We start from the raw sequence: 15,644 nt of genomic DNA, 5'->3' as shown, positions 1-15,644 counted from the left end.
TTTTGTATTTATATTCATATTCATACATTAGTCAAATTTATGCTTAAAATATTTTATTATCACTTAGCATTATACCAGAGACATTTTCCAATTGCTGCATATGCATATGCTCTCATAATTATCCTTTACATAGCTGTATGGTATTCTATTACATTAATTTACCATAATATACTTAACCATGAATGTGGTGTTAAACATGTTGATTATTCACAAATATTCATTACTATAGACAATGATGCAGTTAACATCTGGTACATTGCTTGTGGCTTCTATTGAATCTTCTCTTATAATAATTCCATAAGAGTGAAATTGTTGGGTCAAAAGTATTTCTCTTATTGCTTTGTAGGAGTTTTTTTAGATTAAGAAAACTAACACTTAATCTTTCATATGAATTTTTAAAAAATGTTCCCAGTGGATTGTTTGGCTTGATTTTATGGTGATAATTTTTTTCCATGCAGAAAATTATTTTTAAGGAATAACATTTTTAGAGCCTTCTTAAAAATGCTTCAGGGTATGGTGTCATAATCAGAGAGGCCTTCCTAATGATCATATTATAAAAACATTTTCCCACTTATTTTCCATTTCTATAATATTATGATTTCATTTTTATATTTAAATATTTGATCACTGAAATTTATTTGGCATATATATGTTATAAAGTAGGACTTTACTTTTAATCTTTTTTCCAGATGAGTAATGATCTGTCTGTTCCAGCATCATTTATTTAATAATCCATTCCTTACCCCAACTGATTTGAAATGCCACATTTATCATTTATTATATTCTGGTATTTTTTATTTCTAGACTATGCAGATGATATGTCTATAACTTACATATCAGCATTATACCGTTTTAATCATTATGTATCTTTGTAGCACCTATTAGCAGTCTCTTTTTTTTACTCCTTTTTTTCCCCAGAAATTTCCTGGGTCCATTGGTATTTATTTTAGTCTTTATAATACAATATATTGTTACTTATTTTGTTGCTCCAATTGTTCTGGCTTTGTTTGGGAGAGCAGTTCTTTTCAATTGGCTCTTGTGCCCTTTCAACATACTCTCATCCTTCGTTTGTGACCACTTCATTTTCTTTCACAACAAGATGCTTCAGTCCCCTCTTGTATTTTACCTGCCCCAGCCTTGGAATCAATCATTTCTCTAAGGAATCTTAGAAGGTCCTTTTATTAGAGAATTAAATTTAGGAACCAATATTTAGACATTGGATGTACTCATTGCTACAGGAGTGTCACTACTTCTAGGCCCATCACAGAAAAGATCTAGAAAATATATGATGTATAGAGCTCATGCATACACACATATCTATATTTATTTCTATATGTATCTCTTTTTTCTTTGTTTTAAATTGTGAGTTTATAGTGATACCCCAGGCCCCAATCCAACACCTCAGGGCTCATTCTAGCCGTCTCCCTTTCCTTATTTGTTACTTTTTTCTGGTTGAAAGAAATATGGCTCATATAATCAATAACACAGTTACTTATTTGTTATATAGTCATGCATCACATAATGACGGTTCAGTCAACAACACACTGCATATACAATGGTGGTCCCATGAGATCATAATGCCATATTTTTACTGTACCTTTTCTATGTTTAGTTATGTTTAGATACACAAATACTGCTGTGTTACAATTGCCTACAGTATTCAGTACAGAAACATGCTGTATAGGTTTGTAGCTAGGAACAACAGGCTATACAGTATAGCCTAGATGTGTGGTAGGCTACATATTATCTAGGTTTGTGTAAGTACACTTCATAAGGTTCAACAACAAAGAAATTGTCTAGCAATGCATTTCTCAGAATGAATTCCTGCTGACACACGACTGTACATGGAAAGTAATTTCAATATTGCTACACCATACCTCTATGAAAAACAAATGTGTCAACTAAAGTGCAGTGTCTGTGTACAGTTTTTTGGTTTTTTCTTTTTAATCTAACCTTATAGTTTCCAATCCAAACACTGTTTTCCAAAGTTGGTTAGGTCAACGTCCTTCTTTCCCACCCTCTTCAGTGAGGTTATGTAGTTCATTTATAATACAGTTAGATTAATATGTCAGAGTCTGCATTTCATCTTGGGTTCTCCTAACATGCTGATTGATTTTTTTAAATTTACATATGGTTAAAATTCACTGTTTGTGAATACAGTGTTATGCGTTTTGACAAATGCACACTTACATACCCACCATCATAGTTCCATACAAAACAGTTCCATCATCCTCAGATTCCCTTTTGTGGCCCCTTTGTAGTTAAACCCCCTCAAACCCCTTATCCCTGGCAACCACTGAACTGTTTTCTGTCCTTGTTGTTGTACTTTTCCCAGAATTTCATGTAAAGGGAAATGTAGCCTTTGGGTCTTCTTTTCACTTAGAAAAATACATTTAAAATTCATCTATGTTGTTGCATGAATCAATAGTCTGTTCCTTTTTATTGCTGAGTTGTATTCTGTTGTCTGAATGTACCACAGATTGCTTATCCATTTACATCTGAATTGTTTCCAGTTTGGGGCAATTATGAATAAAATTGCTATAAACATTCACATATAGGCTTTTGGATGAACAGAAGTTTTCTTTTTTCTTGGGTAAATATCTAGGGGTGGGATTGCTGGGTCAGATGGTAGGTATATGTTTAACTTTATAAGAATTGCCAAACTCTTCTGCAAAGTGGTTGTATCACTTTGCATTCCTACCAGCAATGTATAAGAGTTCTAATTGCTCTGTATCCTCATCAGCACTGGGTATCATCAGATTTTTAAAAAATGTTTAGCCATTCTAATACTTGTGTAGTGATATCTCATTGCAGTAATTTGCATTTCACTAGTAACTAATGATACTGTTCATCTTTTCTTATTCTAATTTTCCATTGGCATCTTTTTCATCAAATGTCTCTTTAGAGCTTTTGCCTATTTTTTAAAATTGGGGTTTTGTTTATCATTGGGTTGCGAGAGGTCTTTATATATACTCTGGGTACAAGTCCTTTATCATATATATGATTTGCAAACATTTTCTCCAAATATGTGTTTTTTCATTCTACTTCACAGAGCTAAACTACTTAATGTTGATAATGTACAGCTTATTAAGTTTTTTCTTTTATGTATTATGCTTTTGGTTTTGTATCTAAACACTCTAACTCAAGATCACACATATTTTCTCCTAGAAGATTTATAGATTTGTGTTTTATATTTAGGTATTTGATTCATCTCAAGTTGATTTTTGTGTAAGAAGTGAAGTGTAGGTCGAAGTTTTTGTTTTTTTGTTTGTTTGTTTTTTGCCTATGAACATCCAGTTGTCCAACTAGACTGTGAGCTCCTTGACAGTAGAGGCTGTGTCTCCTAATCTTTGTATCATCGTAATTGTATAATAATCTCCGCATAGCAGATATCTCATTCTCAGTTTCTATTTTAATTATAACTCCCACCACCTCCACTCAGTTACCCAAGAGTGGTACTTTTGCTTCTATAATATTAAATCTGAATTTTTACACCTGTCTCTAGGTGTAACAGTCTAACTGTCATACTACATCAGCCTCAGTTCTCAATAGTTCTAGATGTCAAGGATAATTTTAAAGTGTTGCTTTCAGTGGGACTTCCGAAAGTATTAACTTTTGAATCATATATTTTAGCCACAATTGCTCCTTTTTGCCAAGATCCTCGCCTGTCTATGTTTATTGATTTGGCTTCAATTGTGGATTTACCTAGTAAGATGGAAAGTGTAATAAAATATAAGAAACAGACCAGATGGCCAGATTGTGAAATCCTTTTTGAAATGGATCCTGCTTACCAAAATAAAGTAAGTTTAAAAACAGTTCATTTTAGTGAATGTGTGATTTAAGGAGCAGAAACCCACTGAAATTCTTAGATGAAAGGAATTTATTGAAAAATTAGAGTATCCTAATTCATAGCAATTGGAAAGCCATTCCCAGTTTGTCTCCCCATTTGTCTTTCCAATGTCCTTCCATCTTTGCTCACTCTGTGTGTTTTTTCCAACGTCTGTGAAAATGAGCTTTCTCTTTTATGGCTCCCTCATAATATTGGCTTGCCAATATGTTGGGTAGCCATGCTGCAACTCTTCCCATTACCATCTAACTGAGTATTTTTGTCCAAATTTACAAGGGAATCTAATTGGCTTAGCTTGGGTCAAGATTCTACTCCATCCAAATTAGCTCTGTCTTAAATGATGTCACATATAGGACTGGCTCTTTCTAGGGAAATGCATAAAATATATACTTTAAAAAAGGGTGATAAGTAAGGGCATAAATGATTAGCGTCTCTAGTGTGTGCTCAAATGAACATGCTAATTATAAAGTCAAATAGCCTAGTAAGCCTTTATATAAAAGTTAAATATTAGAAAGCCATCTAAACTTCTTACAGTCTTATGTTTCCAACATATTTAGCTATTTAATAGAGGTTCTTAATAAAATGAACTCCACATAAGAAACTATTAGCATATCAAACCATACTTTTTTCACTCTTAAAAGAAATTCTGACTAACTTTTTAAAAACTTTTATTTACAGATTGTAAGTCTCCTGACTATTATTGGTAATTCAATGGGCCTAGTTAATGTTTACAGCTGCAACTTTATGAAGTATTGTACCATGGTAGAAAAGGCCAAAATCATGAGTATGAAAATATCGTCTCTGGGAGAATTAACTTCAACAGATTTTACAATGATACTGAGTAGATTCAGAAACTATTTTAGACATATTGTGAATATGGCCATTGAGAAGCGCATTGGTATTTTCAACGTTGTTAGTCTTGATTATCAGTCAGAATGCTTACCATATGTTGACAACATCATACATATGAGCCACATACTCTTGCAATCTCTAATTGAAAAAAAGAGTGTAAATCTATTGGAAGTAAGTATTTCAAAAATTCCTATTGCATAAGAATGTTTCAGATATAGGAAATTATAATTTTTAAATATGTACTTAGAAAATATACATGATAAATATCCTCAGAAAATTCCATTGTGTATTGCATTCTTGTCTTTGATCAAACATTACTTCCTCAAAAGAACATTGATAGGGACTCTTGTATATCTTAAGTCACCTCTAGATTATTTATAATACCTAATACAATGTAAATGCTATGAAACCAGTTGTTATCTTGTATTGCTTTTCATTTTCATTATTTTTATTATTATATTTTTAAAAATATTTTCATTCCATGGTTGGTTGAATCCAAAGATGTGAAACCCGTGGGTATGGAAGGCCAACTATATCTTAAATGAAAATTTTACTTGATGAGATTAATAGCAGATTAGATAACAGCAGAAAAAGATCTTAACTTAAAGAAATAGCAATAGAATCTATAACAAAAGAAGCACAGAGAGGAAAAAAGGCTGAGAAACCAAACAAAAACAGAGCCTCAGTTACGTATAGGATAATACCAAGTGATCTATCATATTAATATATGTAATTGGAGAGGGGGATGGACAGAAAAAAGATGTCTGAAAAATAATAGTAAAATAATCCCAAATTTGATGAAAACTAAACAAATGAATTTGAGAAGCTCAGTGAAACCCAAAGTAAAATAACACCAAAAACATAATCAAATTACTGAAAACCAGTGAAGAAGAGAAAATCTTAAAAGCAGCAAGAGGCAAAAAAAAATAAAAATAAAAAAAAAAATAAGGAACAAGAAACAAAATCAAGAAATTCTACAAACTTCTGGTGAGAAATTATGTAAGCAAGAGGACAATGGAATAACATCTTTAAAGAGAGAAAAATTGTTGGAATATGTATATCTAACAAAGGATTTGCATCCAGGATATATAAAGAACTCTTACACGCCAAAGCACCAATAAAAATAGTAAGACAAATGACTGAATAAAAAGTGGGCAAAATATTCAAACACACTTCACAAAAGGAGATGACATAAAGATGCAATATCTGCTAAACACCATTCTCATCAGGGAAATGCACATTAAAACTATAATGACAACCCACTACATGTACACTAGAATGGCTAAAATTAAAAAGACTTACAATACCAAATGCTGACAAGATTTGGAGGAATTAGAATTTTCATAACATTGCAGGTGAGAATTCAAAATGGTACAATCACTTTGGAAAACTGGCAATTGTTTTAAAGTTAAATATTCACTTACCGTTTGATGTAATAATCCCATTCCACATTATTTATCTATGAGAAATGAAAACAAATCCACACACAAACTTGCATCCAAATTAGTTATAGAAGCTTTACCCACAATTGCTAAAACCTGAAAGCAATCCAAGTGTCTATCAACAGGTGAATAGATGAGAAAAAATTTTAATATATTCATATATTGGAATACTATTCAGCCATAAAAAGGAAATGGACTGCCACATGCAACAACTTGGATGAATCTTTAAAAACTTGTTGAGCAAAAGAAGACAGACACAAAGAAGTACCTACTATGTAATTACATATATATCAAATTTGACAAAGACAAATTTAATCTATAGTAATAATAACCAGGCAGATGGTTTTATAATATATAATGAAATAATTATGCAACTTACTATAATGCAAAATCTAATGCCACTGCTGATCTGAAAGGAGGCAGAGCTCAGGCAGTGATATGAGCAATGGGGAGCGGCTGTAAATACAGATGAAGCTTCGCTCTCTCACCCACTGCTCACCTCCTGGTGTGTGGCCCAGTTCCTAACAGGACACTGACCAGTACCAGTCCATGGCCTAGTGGCTGGGAACTACATTGCTTAAGTTCACACAGTTAGTAAATGCTGGAATTTAAACAAAGTCTCTCTGATTTTAAGGCCTGTTCATATTAATATAAACTCTATGACAAAAGACAAAGACATACTCCCCATAGTATAATTTCTCATGGGTTAACAGTGATTATCTCTGGGTGATGAAATAATAGATGACTTTCCATTTCATAAACTTTTTTTGTACTCCAATTTTTGCATGAACATTTATTATAATCAAATAGACTAAAGTGTTTGAAAAGATAGAGACACAAGCAATTAATTCAAGGCTGTGAAGGTTGAAAATTGAACTGACTTGGATTCTAAAGTTATGTAAAATTATACATGAATACTCATTAAGTACCCTTGAAACATGAAGAAATAATATGAAAAAAAAATTGTCATTTCAGTATAGAAATGCAATTACTTCAGAAATTTTATGGAATGAAATACATATACTTATGAAAAGTGTGGCTATTGTCAATATGCTTATAATGGATACAAGTAGGGTGAGAAAGAATGGGATTTAGAGTCAGATTTGGGTCTGAATCATAGTTCTGTAACTCAATCCCTCTGAGATTCAGTTTCACCCTCTGCAAACTAGGTAAAAAAACACCTAATTAGCAAATATACTGTCTGAATAAAGTGATATAATATACCTCAAGAACCTAGCACATATATGCTTGAAAAGTGGTAGCAATTATCATGCACTGTTCACTTTTCAGTCATACTTTTGCTACTTATTTTTGAAAGCCATTATTCATTATAGTACTTCTTTTATGTTTTAGTAGCATTTATTTTATAACTCAGATACATTCAAGTGCCTTTTATTAACAATAGAAGTATTTGGTCATGTTAATATCCCAATATTTAAATAATACTTAGAATTATGCCTAGATGATGTTTTCAATTTTTAATGAAATTATATTAAGTCAAAGAAATTAAAAAGAGTAATTAGTCTTCTAAAATAGTGAAAAGTCATAATAACTATAATTGACATGTTAATGATTTCAGGTTGTAGAATCATCATTACGACAGCTGGAATGTGATCCCACTGAAATAGAAGAATTTGTGAAGCATTTTACTTTTTTGGATGAAATTTCCTCAAATATATCTAAATTAGAACAAGAGTACTTAACACTTTCTCAGCTATTTTCTGTTGTAAGGCATTACCAGATCCATATTTCTGAAGAGCAAATGGCCATCTATAAAATCCTTCTTATCAAATTTGGTCAACTAAAAACATCCATGAAGTTAAGTAAAACAAACAAAGATGCTACTATAACTAAATTCAGAGATAATTTGGAAGCATGTATCACTGGTCTACGAGTTGATGTTAGTAATTTAAAGACCAAAGTAAGTTTCTTTTTTATTTTTTAGAAACTTTATCTTAGCCTCATGCGAGTCTAAGCATTTGGGTATTTGCTTTCTGTGGAATCTTGGATAAATAATTTAATCCTAATATTCTTAACATGGGATTCGCTGACAGAATTTTGGTGATTTGTGAACTTGAATGATAAGTAAAATTACATGTCTATTTTCACTAGCTTTTAACTGGAATTTAGCATTTTCTTCAACTATGAATGAATGTAGATAACAAACAGCAGCAGAGCTGGTGAGTTTTACAATAGACTTCAGCAGACTGCCAAAGCGGCTCATGGCACAAAAAGGGCTTAAAAAAAAAAAAACGCTGAAATCTTTCTGGACCTTTGGGCCAAATGGTAATGATAGTTCCAACTCCACTCACTTATGTTAATGATTTGATTATATACTAAAATGCTTTGACTGTCAGTAAAACATGTTTAAGTTGTGAACATTTTGGTCTCTTAGAATGTCTTCTAAGTAAGAAAGACTTACTTCTGTCTTACTGTTATTTTTTAGATAAGAACTCCTGTTCTCTTATATGCTGGTACTCGACTGTCAACGGCAATGGAAATGATCCAGACTCTCTCAGAGGAAGCTGCAAGTTTAGCCAACAAAGCTAAAATGTATTCAAGCCAGCAGAATTATTTTGATAATTCCCAGTCTCATATGCATTCTCTTAATATGGAAGATATTACACAGATTGTGCTTTCAGAGATAACTGACATTGAATATGACCTAACTTTGAGGAAAATATTATGGGAAGCAAAAGAGGATTTGAGAACACTCTTTTGGCAATGGAGGAAATGTTCTCTTCAAAGTATTGATATAGAGTCAGTACAAAGAAATGTTTCAAAATGGATGCACATAATCTACATACTAGAAAAAGGTAAAAGTGTGTTTCTCAAATTTTCCCATCTACAATAACACACAACATGGCCTCTGGGCAGCAAGATCATTATCCTTGGTTTTGTTTCTTTGTTTGTTCCCCGGGGTTGACCATTATGGCTGGAGCAACAATTCAGGCAAGAATTGTTTGCTGAAACAAGAAAGAGATTAAGTCTTTGCAAAAAAATTTTCATTAAGTTATTAATAACAATTTTTGTAGTCCTTGAAAGTGGGTTCCCTGGGTAGAACCCCAGACACTTTACTCTGATTCTGGCTCTTCTTAGGGTACTGGTCAGAGATGTTTTGATGATAAAGGCCACCCTGCAGAATCTTTACCGAAATCCTCTGTACTCCTCTAAGTATCCTTTGAGCAGTGAGGGAAACAGCTAAAATGTCATTTTGAGAGGTTTCTCTTATGCTAATCATCAAATTTGAAATCTTGTGTATCCAGAGAATACTGTTACTGTAAGAGCATTTTACAAGAACTTATCATTTCCAAAAGGAAAGTTTTGCTCACCTGATCAAGAGAATGTCTTCGCTAAGGCTCAGCTATACCTCAAGCTAAAATTTATTCTCCAGAAAAGCCAGAAAAACAGTTTATCATGCTTGTTTTAAAATTAAACAAGAAATATAATGTATATTTATAAGAAATATAATAATATTAAAACATTTAGAAAAGAGAAAAACTAGGTGCAAATCATAGTCTCAGTGCTTTAACATAGCACTCATTGTTTGTATTCCCTCTCAGTATTTTGTCATATATGCTTCAAAGAATATATAAAATAACAAGTAGACAACACCTTCTTTTATCTATAGTTTCCCAGACAAAATCTTGCTGCTTGCTAAAGTCTGACCTGGGAAAAACCAAAGTTTTTCTCTTGACCTTCTGTTTAACCAGATCTTTAAAAACATTTTACTATTTAGTATGGTTTTATAAAAGAAGCCCCATCTGTACAAACTGTTTTTATGATAGTGTGGGTTTAGTTTTCAATTCTCCCAAGCTCCTAACTTTGGCTATTTCTCTCTTCCATTCCCTTTTCTAAGGTGAGTAAAAAGGTTATAAGGGATGAAACTTCAACTCCATAGGTTGACTAATGCTAGTTTATGGCAAATTTGTCACCTAAATTTTGGTGTTAAAATATTGTTTTTATGAAATGATAATGATGGTAGATTTTTTCCCCTTGATGTTCTTCCTTACTTAGCAAATTTTAAAAGCCTAAAATGTATGCCAGTCTTCTGAATGTGTGTGCATACTCATCTGTCTGTATTTCTATCTTGATAGTGAAAATCTGGGAAACACTGTAGTAGCTGGTCATCCCTGGTATCAAATTTTCCAAGATAATCTGGCTGTCCTTCCTAGTCCTAATAACTATTTCTCTTTATTTTAATCTATAGTTGATTCTTATGGGGCAGTAGGTTGATGTTAATTAAACTCATTATTTTATATTATTTTAATGCAGACTAATAAAGGGTAAACTAGTGTTACATTAATTGGCAAATTTTAAAGAAAAATTCTTATTTTCTCAATTTTTTTCTGGTTAAAAAATACAATAAACATGTTGTAAGCCTACTGACCCATTGTTATTTATAGGTTTACCTAAAAATGATATGGTAAAACATCTTAAGCAATCGGTGACAGAGTTTAAACAAGAACTGCCTATCATCACAGCTCTGAGCAACCCCTCTCTTAAGCCAAGGCATTGGGAGGCTCTCCAGGAGATTGTTGGAAAGTCAATTTCCCTTGATAAAAATTGTACACTAGAGAATCTTCTAACCCTCAAGGTAAATAAAAATAGTTTGCAAAAAGTAGATTGAAATACTATAGGAGCTAATTTTAAGTAGGGAAATAAATCTACAATGAATAGGAATTAGGAAAGGGAGAAGTTTATAGAATGGGAAAAGAATATATTAATAGATAATAGGTTATAGAAAATTATGTTTAATTGGAGACATTGGATAATTTATTCATTATACAATTATTATCTAGGTGATTAGAAAACAGTAATACTGGTTTTCATGTGTGACAAATGAAATTAGTGTTTCATTATTTAAAAGTGCTCCTTCTTATAGAGAATACATAAAAACGGAAAAATCCAAGCTGCTATATTCCATTTTATATAAAATGAAAATATATTAAGAGCATGTCAGAATAGTCATACCAATAACTTAATATTACATTTAAAATACATAATAGCTATTTGATTTGCCAGGGAAGTTTTGTTATAAAACTATAATTTTTCCAATTTTTATGGTTAAAAAGTTTTCTATTTTCATGCCTAACTTGCAATAAGCTTTGTTTATGTTTAATGTTTCATGGTTGACAATATCTAATATAATCAAAACCAGCATTTTATACCTATAATACCCTTACTAAATGATCTGTTGTAATGAGGAACATGGGGAAAAAATTTAAAGAATTTAAAAAGACAACTGTAATTTATTTTTAAAAATTATTTTATATCACCAACCCTAATCTCAGCCTCCCTCCTGAACTAAAAACTCACACTTCCAATTTCTTATTTAATATGTCTAAGAGATATCTCAAAATTAACATGTTGAAAAATTCACTTTTCATTCTCCATCTCCCAGATTTTACTCTCCCTCTGTCTTCCCCATCTCAGTTAATGGCAGCTCCATTCTTCCACTTGCTTACATTAAAAATCATAAAATAATTCTTGCATCTTCCCTTGCTCTCACATTCCTCATCATATCTAAATCTCTCTTCCTTTTCTGGATTATTACCAGAGCCTCCCAACTTACCTGTATGCCAAAGAGAAATTCAGCAAGAGATCTAGATCATTTCAGAACATAAGGGCCAATACCAACAGATGAGTTTATTAAAATCAGCATGCTAAAAATCTTGCACAATTTCAGTGACATTGTCATTTTCAGCCTTGGGTTATTGCAACCATTCCTGGGTAAGTTAGGTATGGTATCAGAATTTGACAGACTAAGTGTAACAGCAAGCAATAAAAGTTAGGGTAGATAGGTGTATAGGGTAGCAGCTGGGAATGGTAGCCTGTAATACCTCAAAGAGTTCCAGTGAGCTGTCCTTATATTTCTAACATGAATGGATACTTTAAAAAGGAAGTCTCATGCAGTTTTTGAAGGGTCAAAATTAAGACAATTTGACATCTGAACAAAGTGAACAAGGTCTTCAGCCTCAGAAATACTATAGTCAGGAGTCAGAGGAACCCTTTCCCCTTCTTGAAGTTAGTTATATTAATAATAGTAAGAGGGGAAAGGAGATAATCAGCTGGTAATCTCTAGGGAACTCTAAGAGTTCCTGGATGATTTTGCTCATCCTGTAGAAATCTGACAATTTATCCAGTGTAATGTAGATATTTAGATGCGTAGGATTTGGCCCAGAAACTCAGCCTTCATTTACTAAAACTTGCATTTCTTGGTGTGGACCCAAAGATGGTAATCATGCCTCAAGACTTTCCAGGATAGGCCATATTATAAGTTCATTTGTGATCCTATCAAATGAGTAAATTGTCATGGCTTACAGTTATGTGACAACCATTCTGTCCATGATGTTGTGCAGGCTCTGAAAAGCCTATCACATGAAAAGCAAGTCATAAAGTAAGTTCATAGGCAGGACTCAATGTATGCATACGATGAACACTATCATTTTATGGTTGATCATTTGCACTTTAGAAGCCATGTGCTTTATAATAAAGGTAGATAATTAATTATAGGCATTAAGATTCATCTGAAACCACCCAGATATTAACCAAGTCAATTGGAAAATTTGTTTGTCAATCAGGTCCCAAGCTGTGACCATGAAGACTTGACAGGGCTAGATTGACTTGGCTGAAATTTTGCTTTACACATTGTTAGTACCTTGATTTAGTTTTTGGAAATCTTAGAATGTTAGCATTAGGCACAGCGTTCTTTCTTCAGCATAGAACTTTCATGGTCCTATTGCATCCTTATCTGCCTTTGGCTGAATAATCTATGTCAAAAGGTAGACCTCTTTCCCAAAGCTGTTATTTAAGGCCACAAGCAGTCAACTTATCCCACCATCCTTATACCCATCTTTGGCAGGCCCATAAGAAAGATAATAAAAATTAGTCATATATGTTCATTGTCCCCACTGAGCTGTATTACCAAAATATAGAGATTAAGCATCATTCTTTAACCCAACGGAAATGATGTATAGGAATAGTAGTAGATTCTTGTTCCTAAATAGGGATAAAAACAATAAGCCTAGCTAGTTAATTCAAAGATATGGACATGAGAAACTCTCCAAGTATTATGGTGAGTGAATCTGAGATCTTGTGTCCAAATTTTGTCCCATGAGAATTTTAAGTCAGTGCACATGGCAAGAAGGCCTATGTATACTCCACCAATGTATTTTGAGATACACTTATCCTCAAGGATATGAGGCAAATAAAGGAAAACCATGGAAATTTGGGTCCATTAGAGTTTCACTCTCTTAGATGAATATATGCCAAGAATTATTATAAAGAGTAAAAACATGTCACAAATTAAGCAATTAGTTCACACTATTGCAGGAAGAAAATAATACCATCTGCACATATACAGAAGGTATATATTATTTGCTCTGACTAGAATCAGACAAAAATTAGAAATTTTCATTGAACGTGAAGGATGTGAAATAGGATAATTTAAAACTGCAAAGGGCTATTTCATGAAGGTTAGGCCATGAAGTCTCTGGTTAGGATGTAGACCTAACTGAAATCAGATCTTCAATACTTTTGATGTGCCTTTCAAAACATACATTTAAATCTTCCATTTTAAATGTATCAGGAATTATTTGCTCCGCTTAAGATTAAATAATAATTTGTTTGTTTCAGATGTTTCTGTATGAAAATGAAATAAGAGATATATCAACCTCAGCAAGTAATGAAGCTACTCTTGAAAAAATGCTATTTAAGATGATTGATTTTTGGAACACTACTCCTTTACATTTAGTTCTTCATCACACAGAGAGTTACTCTATCCTAATAATTTCATCTATAGATGACATATTAGCTCAGTTAGAAGAATCTCAAGTCATACTTTCAACAATTAAAGGATCTTCCTATATCGGTCCCATTAAGGTAAATACTATGACAAAGAAAAATGCTTTAATTTTCTATAGTTATTTATCACTTTAACTTTTTGCATTCTACTGATAAGAACATATACTACATTTCGTCTTAGCCAAAATTCCAAGAATTGTTGCATTCTACAATTTTACACTTGCTTTTGGATTATATAAATTATTCATATACTCATATAGAAATGGTCAAATATTTAGTAGTTTGAATATAAAAGTAGCTTTTTGTGGAGGCATTAATTGTTCATGAGGAAACATCAAAATGTCTAATTTGGGTGGACAAGATAAATTTAGATCATATAAAAATATGACCCTATATACCATGACTTTTACCATCAGTGTTCACTGTTCCCTAATGGTCCCTCACTGTGCCGCCCCACATCCAGTAACGTACCTAACAGTTATTTTAAAACTTCGAGAAACTCAATAAGATATATAGTAATACAGACATGGTAAATAGCAAACTTAAAATAATGGCTCATACATGAACTCACGCACACATATGTACATGCGCCTATATAGTAATTGATAGAGAGTTAAAGAGAAGTATGTACCCAACAAATGGAATTCACATTATTTTCAAACACATACATTTAGGGAAAATGTCAATTAATTGGAACATAGGGAACAATGCCTGGTACTCACACAGTACTGGGAATAGTGCCTATATCCACCAGTCACAACAGAAAATCATTTATGTGACTTTCTATTAATTATTTTCCATATGTCAAAGACTGCTAATCATCTTTGATCTCAGTTTCTATTATGTGACTCTTATAGAATAATTTCATGTATTTAGATTTGTATGTCTGTATGTTTTTATCATTGTAGGATCTTGTGACTAAATGGGATCAAAACTTGACTATCTTCTCTTACACCCTTGAGGAATGGATGAATTGTCAAAGAAATTGGCTTTATCTTGAACCAATCTTTTATTCTTCAGAAATACAAAGGTAAAAGCTTAAAATATACCATATACAGGTAAAAAAAAAATGCATGGTGGATAATATATTTTCTGTTATCCTTGAGAAATCATTTCTTCAATGAATAAACTATCCTACCTATAGACAGAGAAGTCTAATCTGCTGAATCATTATTACTTTTTACATATTTAATTATTTTAATTAAAGATTATCATTTTTAAAAGACTTATTTCTGGATTATTGATATAAAAATATAAAGAACTGGGAAAGAATTGTCACATACGTTATTTTAATCCCTAAGCCACAATATTATGTGTCTATTTAGTTCGGTAATATTAGTGTGATTTGTGGTTTTGATGTGAATAATAAATAAGTTTTTAGTAGCACTTATAAATTAATGAGAATTTCTTCCTTTGGACCAGATAGAAGAATAGAGGGCCTGGGCAATTGTTAAAAATTCTACCTTTTTAAAAACTCATAGCATTCAAATTAATTGGCCTCTAACTTTTTTAAGTGATTGGCCTTAAGAGTGCTTAAGTTGAGACAAATGAATTATCTAGGCAGAATTTAAACTGCTGACATCAAATCAAACAAGACAGTCTAGGGTCCATTTTGGTTTTTTTGTTTTTTTGTTTTTTATTTCAGCAAATTATGGGTGTACAGATGTTTAGGTTACGTGCGTTGCCCTTGGTTCCCC

The 15,644-nt window shown here is 32.3% G+C and overlaps 1 protein-coding gene across 1 annotated transcript in view; it reads left to right on the top strand.

The window, feature by feature from the left end:
* Positions 1–15,644, top strand: part of DNAH14 (dynein, axonemal, heavy chain 14) — a 324,896-nt gene that overhangs the window by 89,804 nt on the left and 219,448 nt on the right. The window contains 7 exon segments of the mRNA XM_012644036.1: positions 3,634–3,800; positions 4,526–4,870; positions 7,721–8,062; positions 8,588–8,957; positions 10,548–10,738; positions 13,780–14,025; positions 14,856–14,977. Coding sequence (XP_012499490.1) covers positions 3,634–3,800; positions 4,526–4,870; positions 7,721–8,062; positions 8,588–8,957; positions 10,548–10,738; positions 13,780–14,025; positions 14,856–14,977 — 1,783 coding nt within the window.

Source organism: Propithecus coquereli, unplaced genomic scaffold (genome assembly GCF_000956105.1).
Source record: "Propithecus coquereli isolate 6110/MARCELLA unplaced genomic scaffold, Pcoq_1.0 Scaffold205, whole genome shotgun sequence".
In the NCBI taxonomy this organism is placed as follows: Eukaryota; Metazoa; Chordata; class Mammalia; order Primates; family Indriidae; genus Propithecus; species Propithecus coquereli.
Note: the sequence above shows the minus strand (reverse complement) of the source record. Positions and strands in the feature narration are given on the sequence as shown.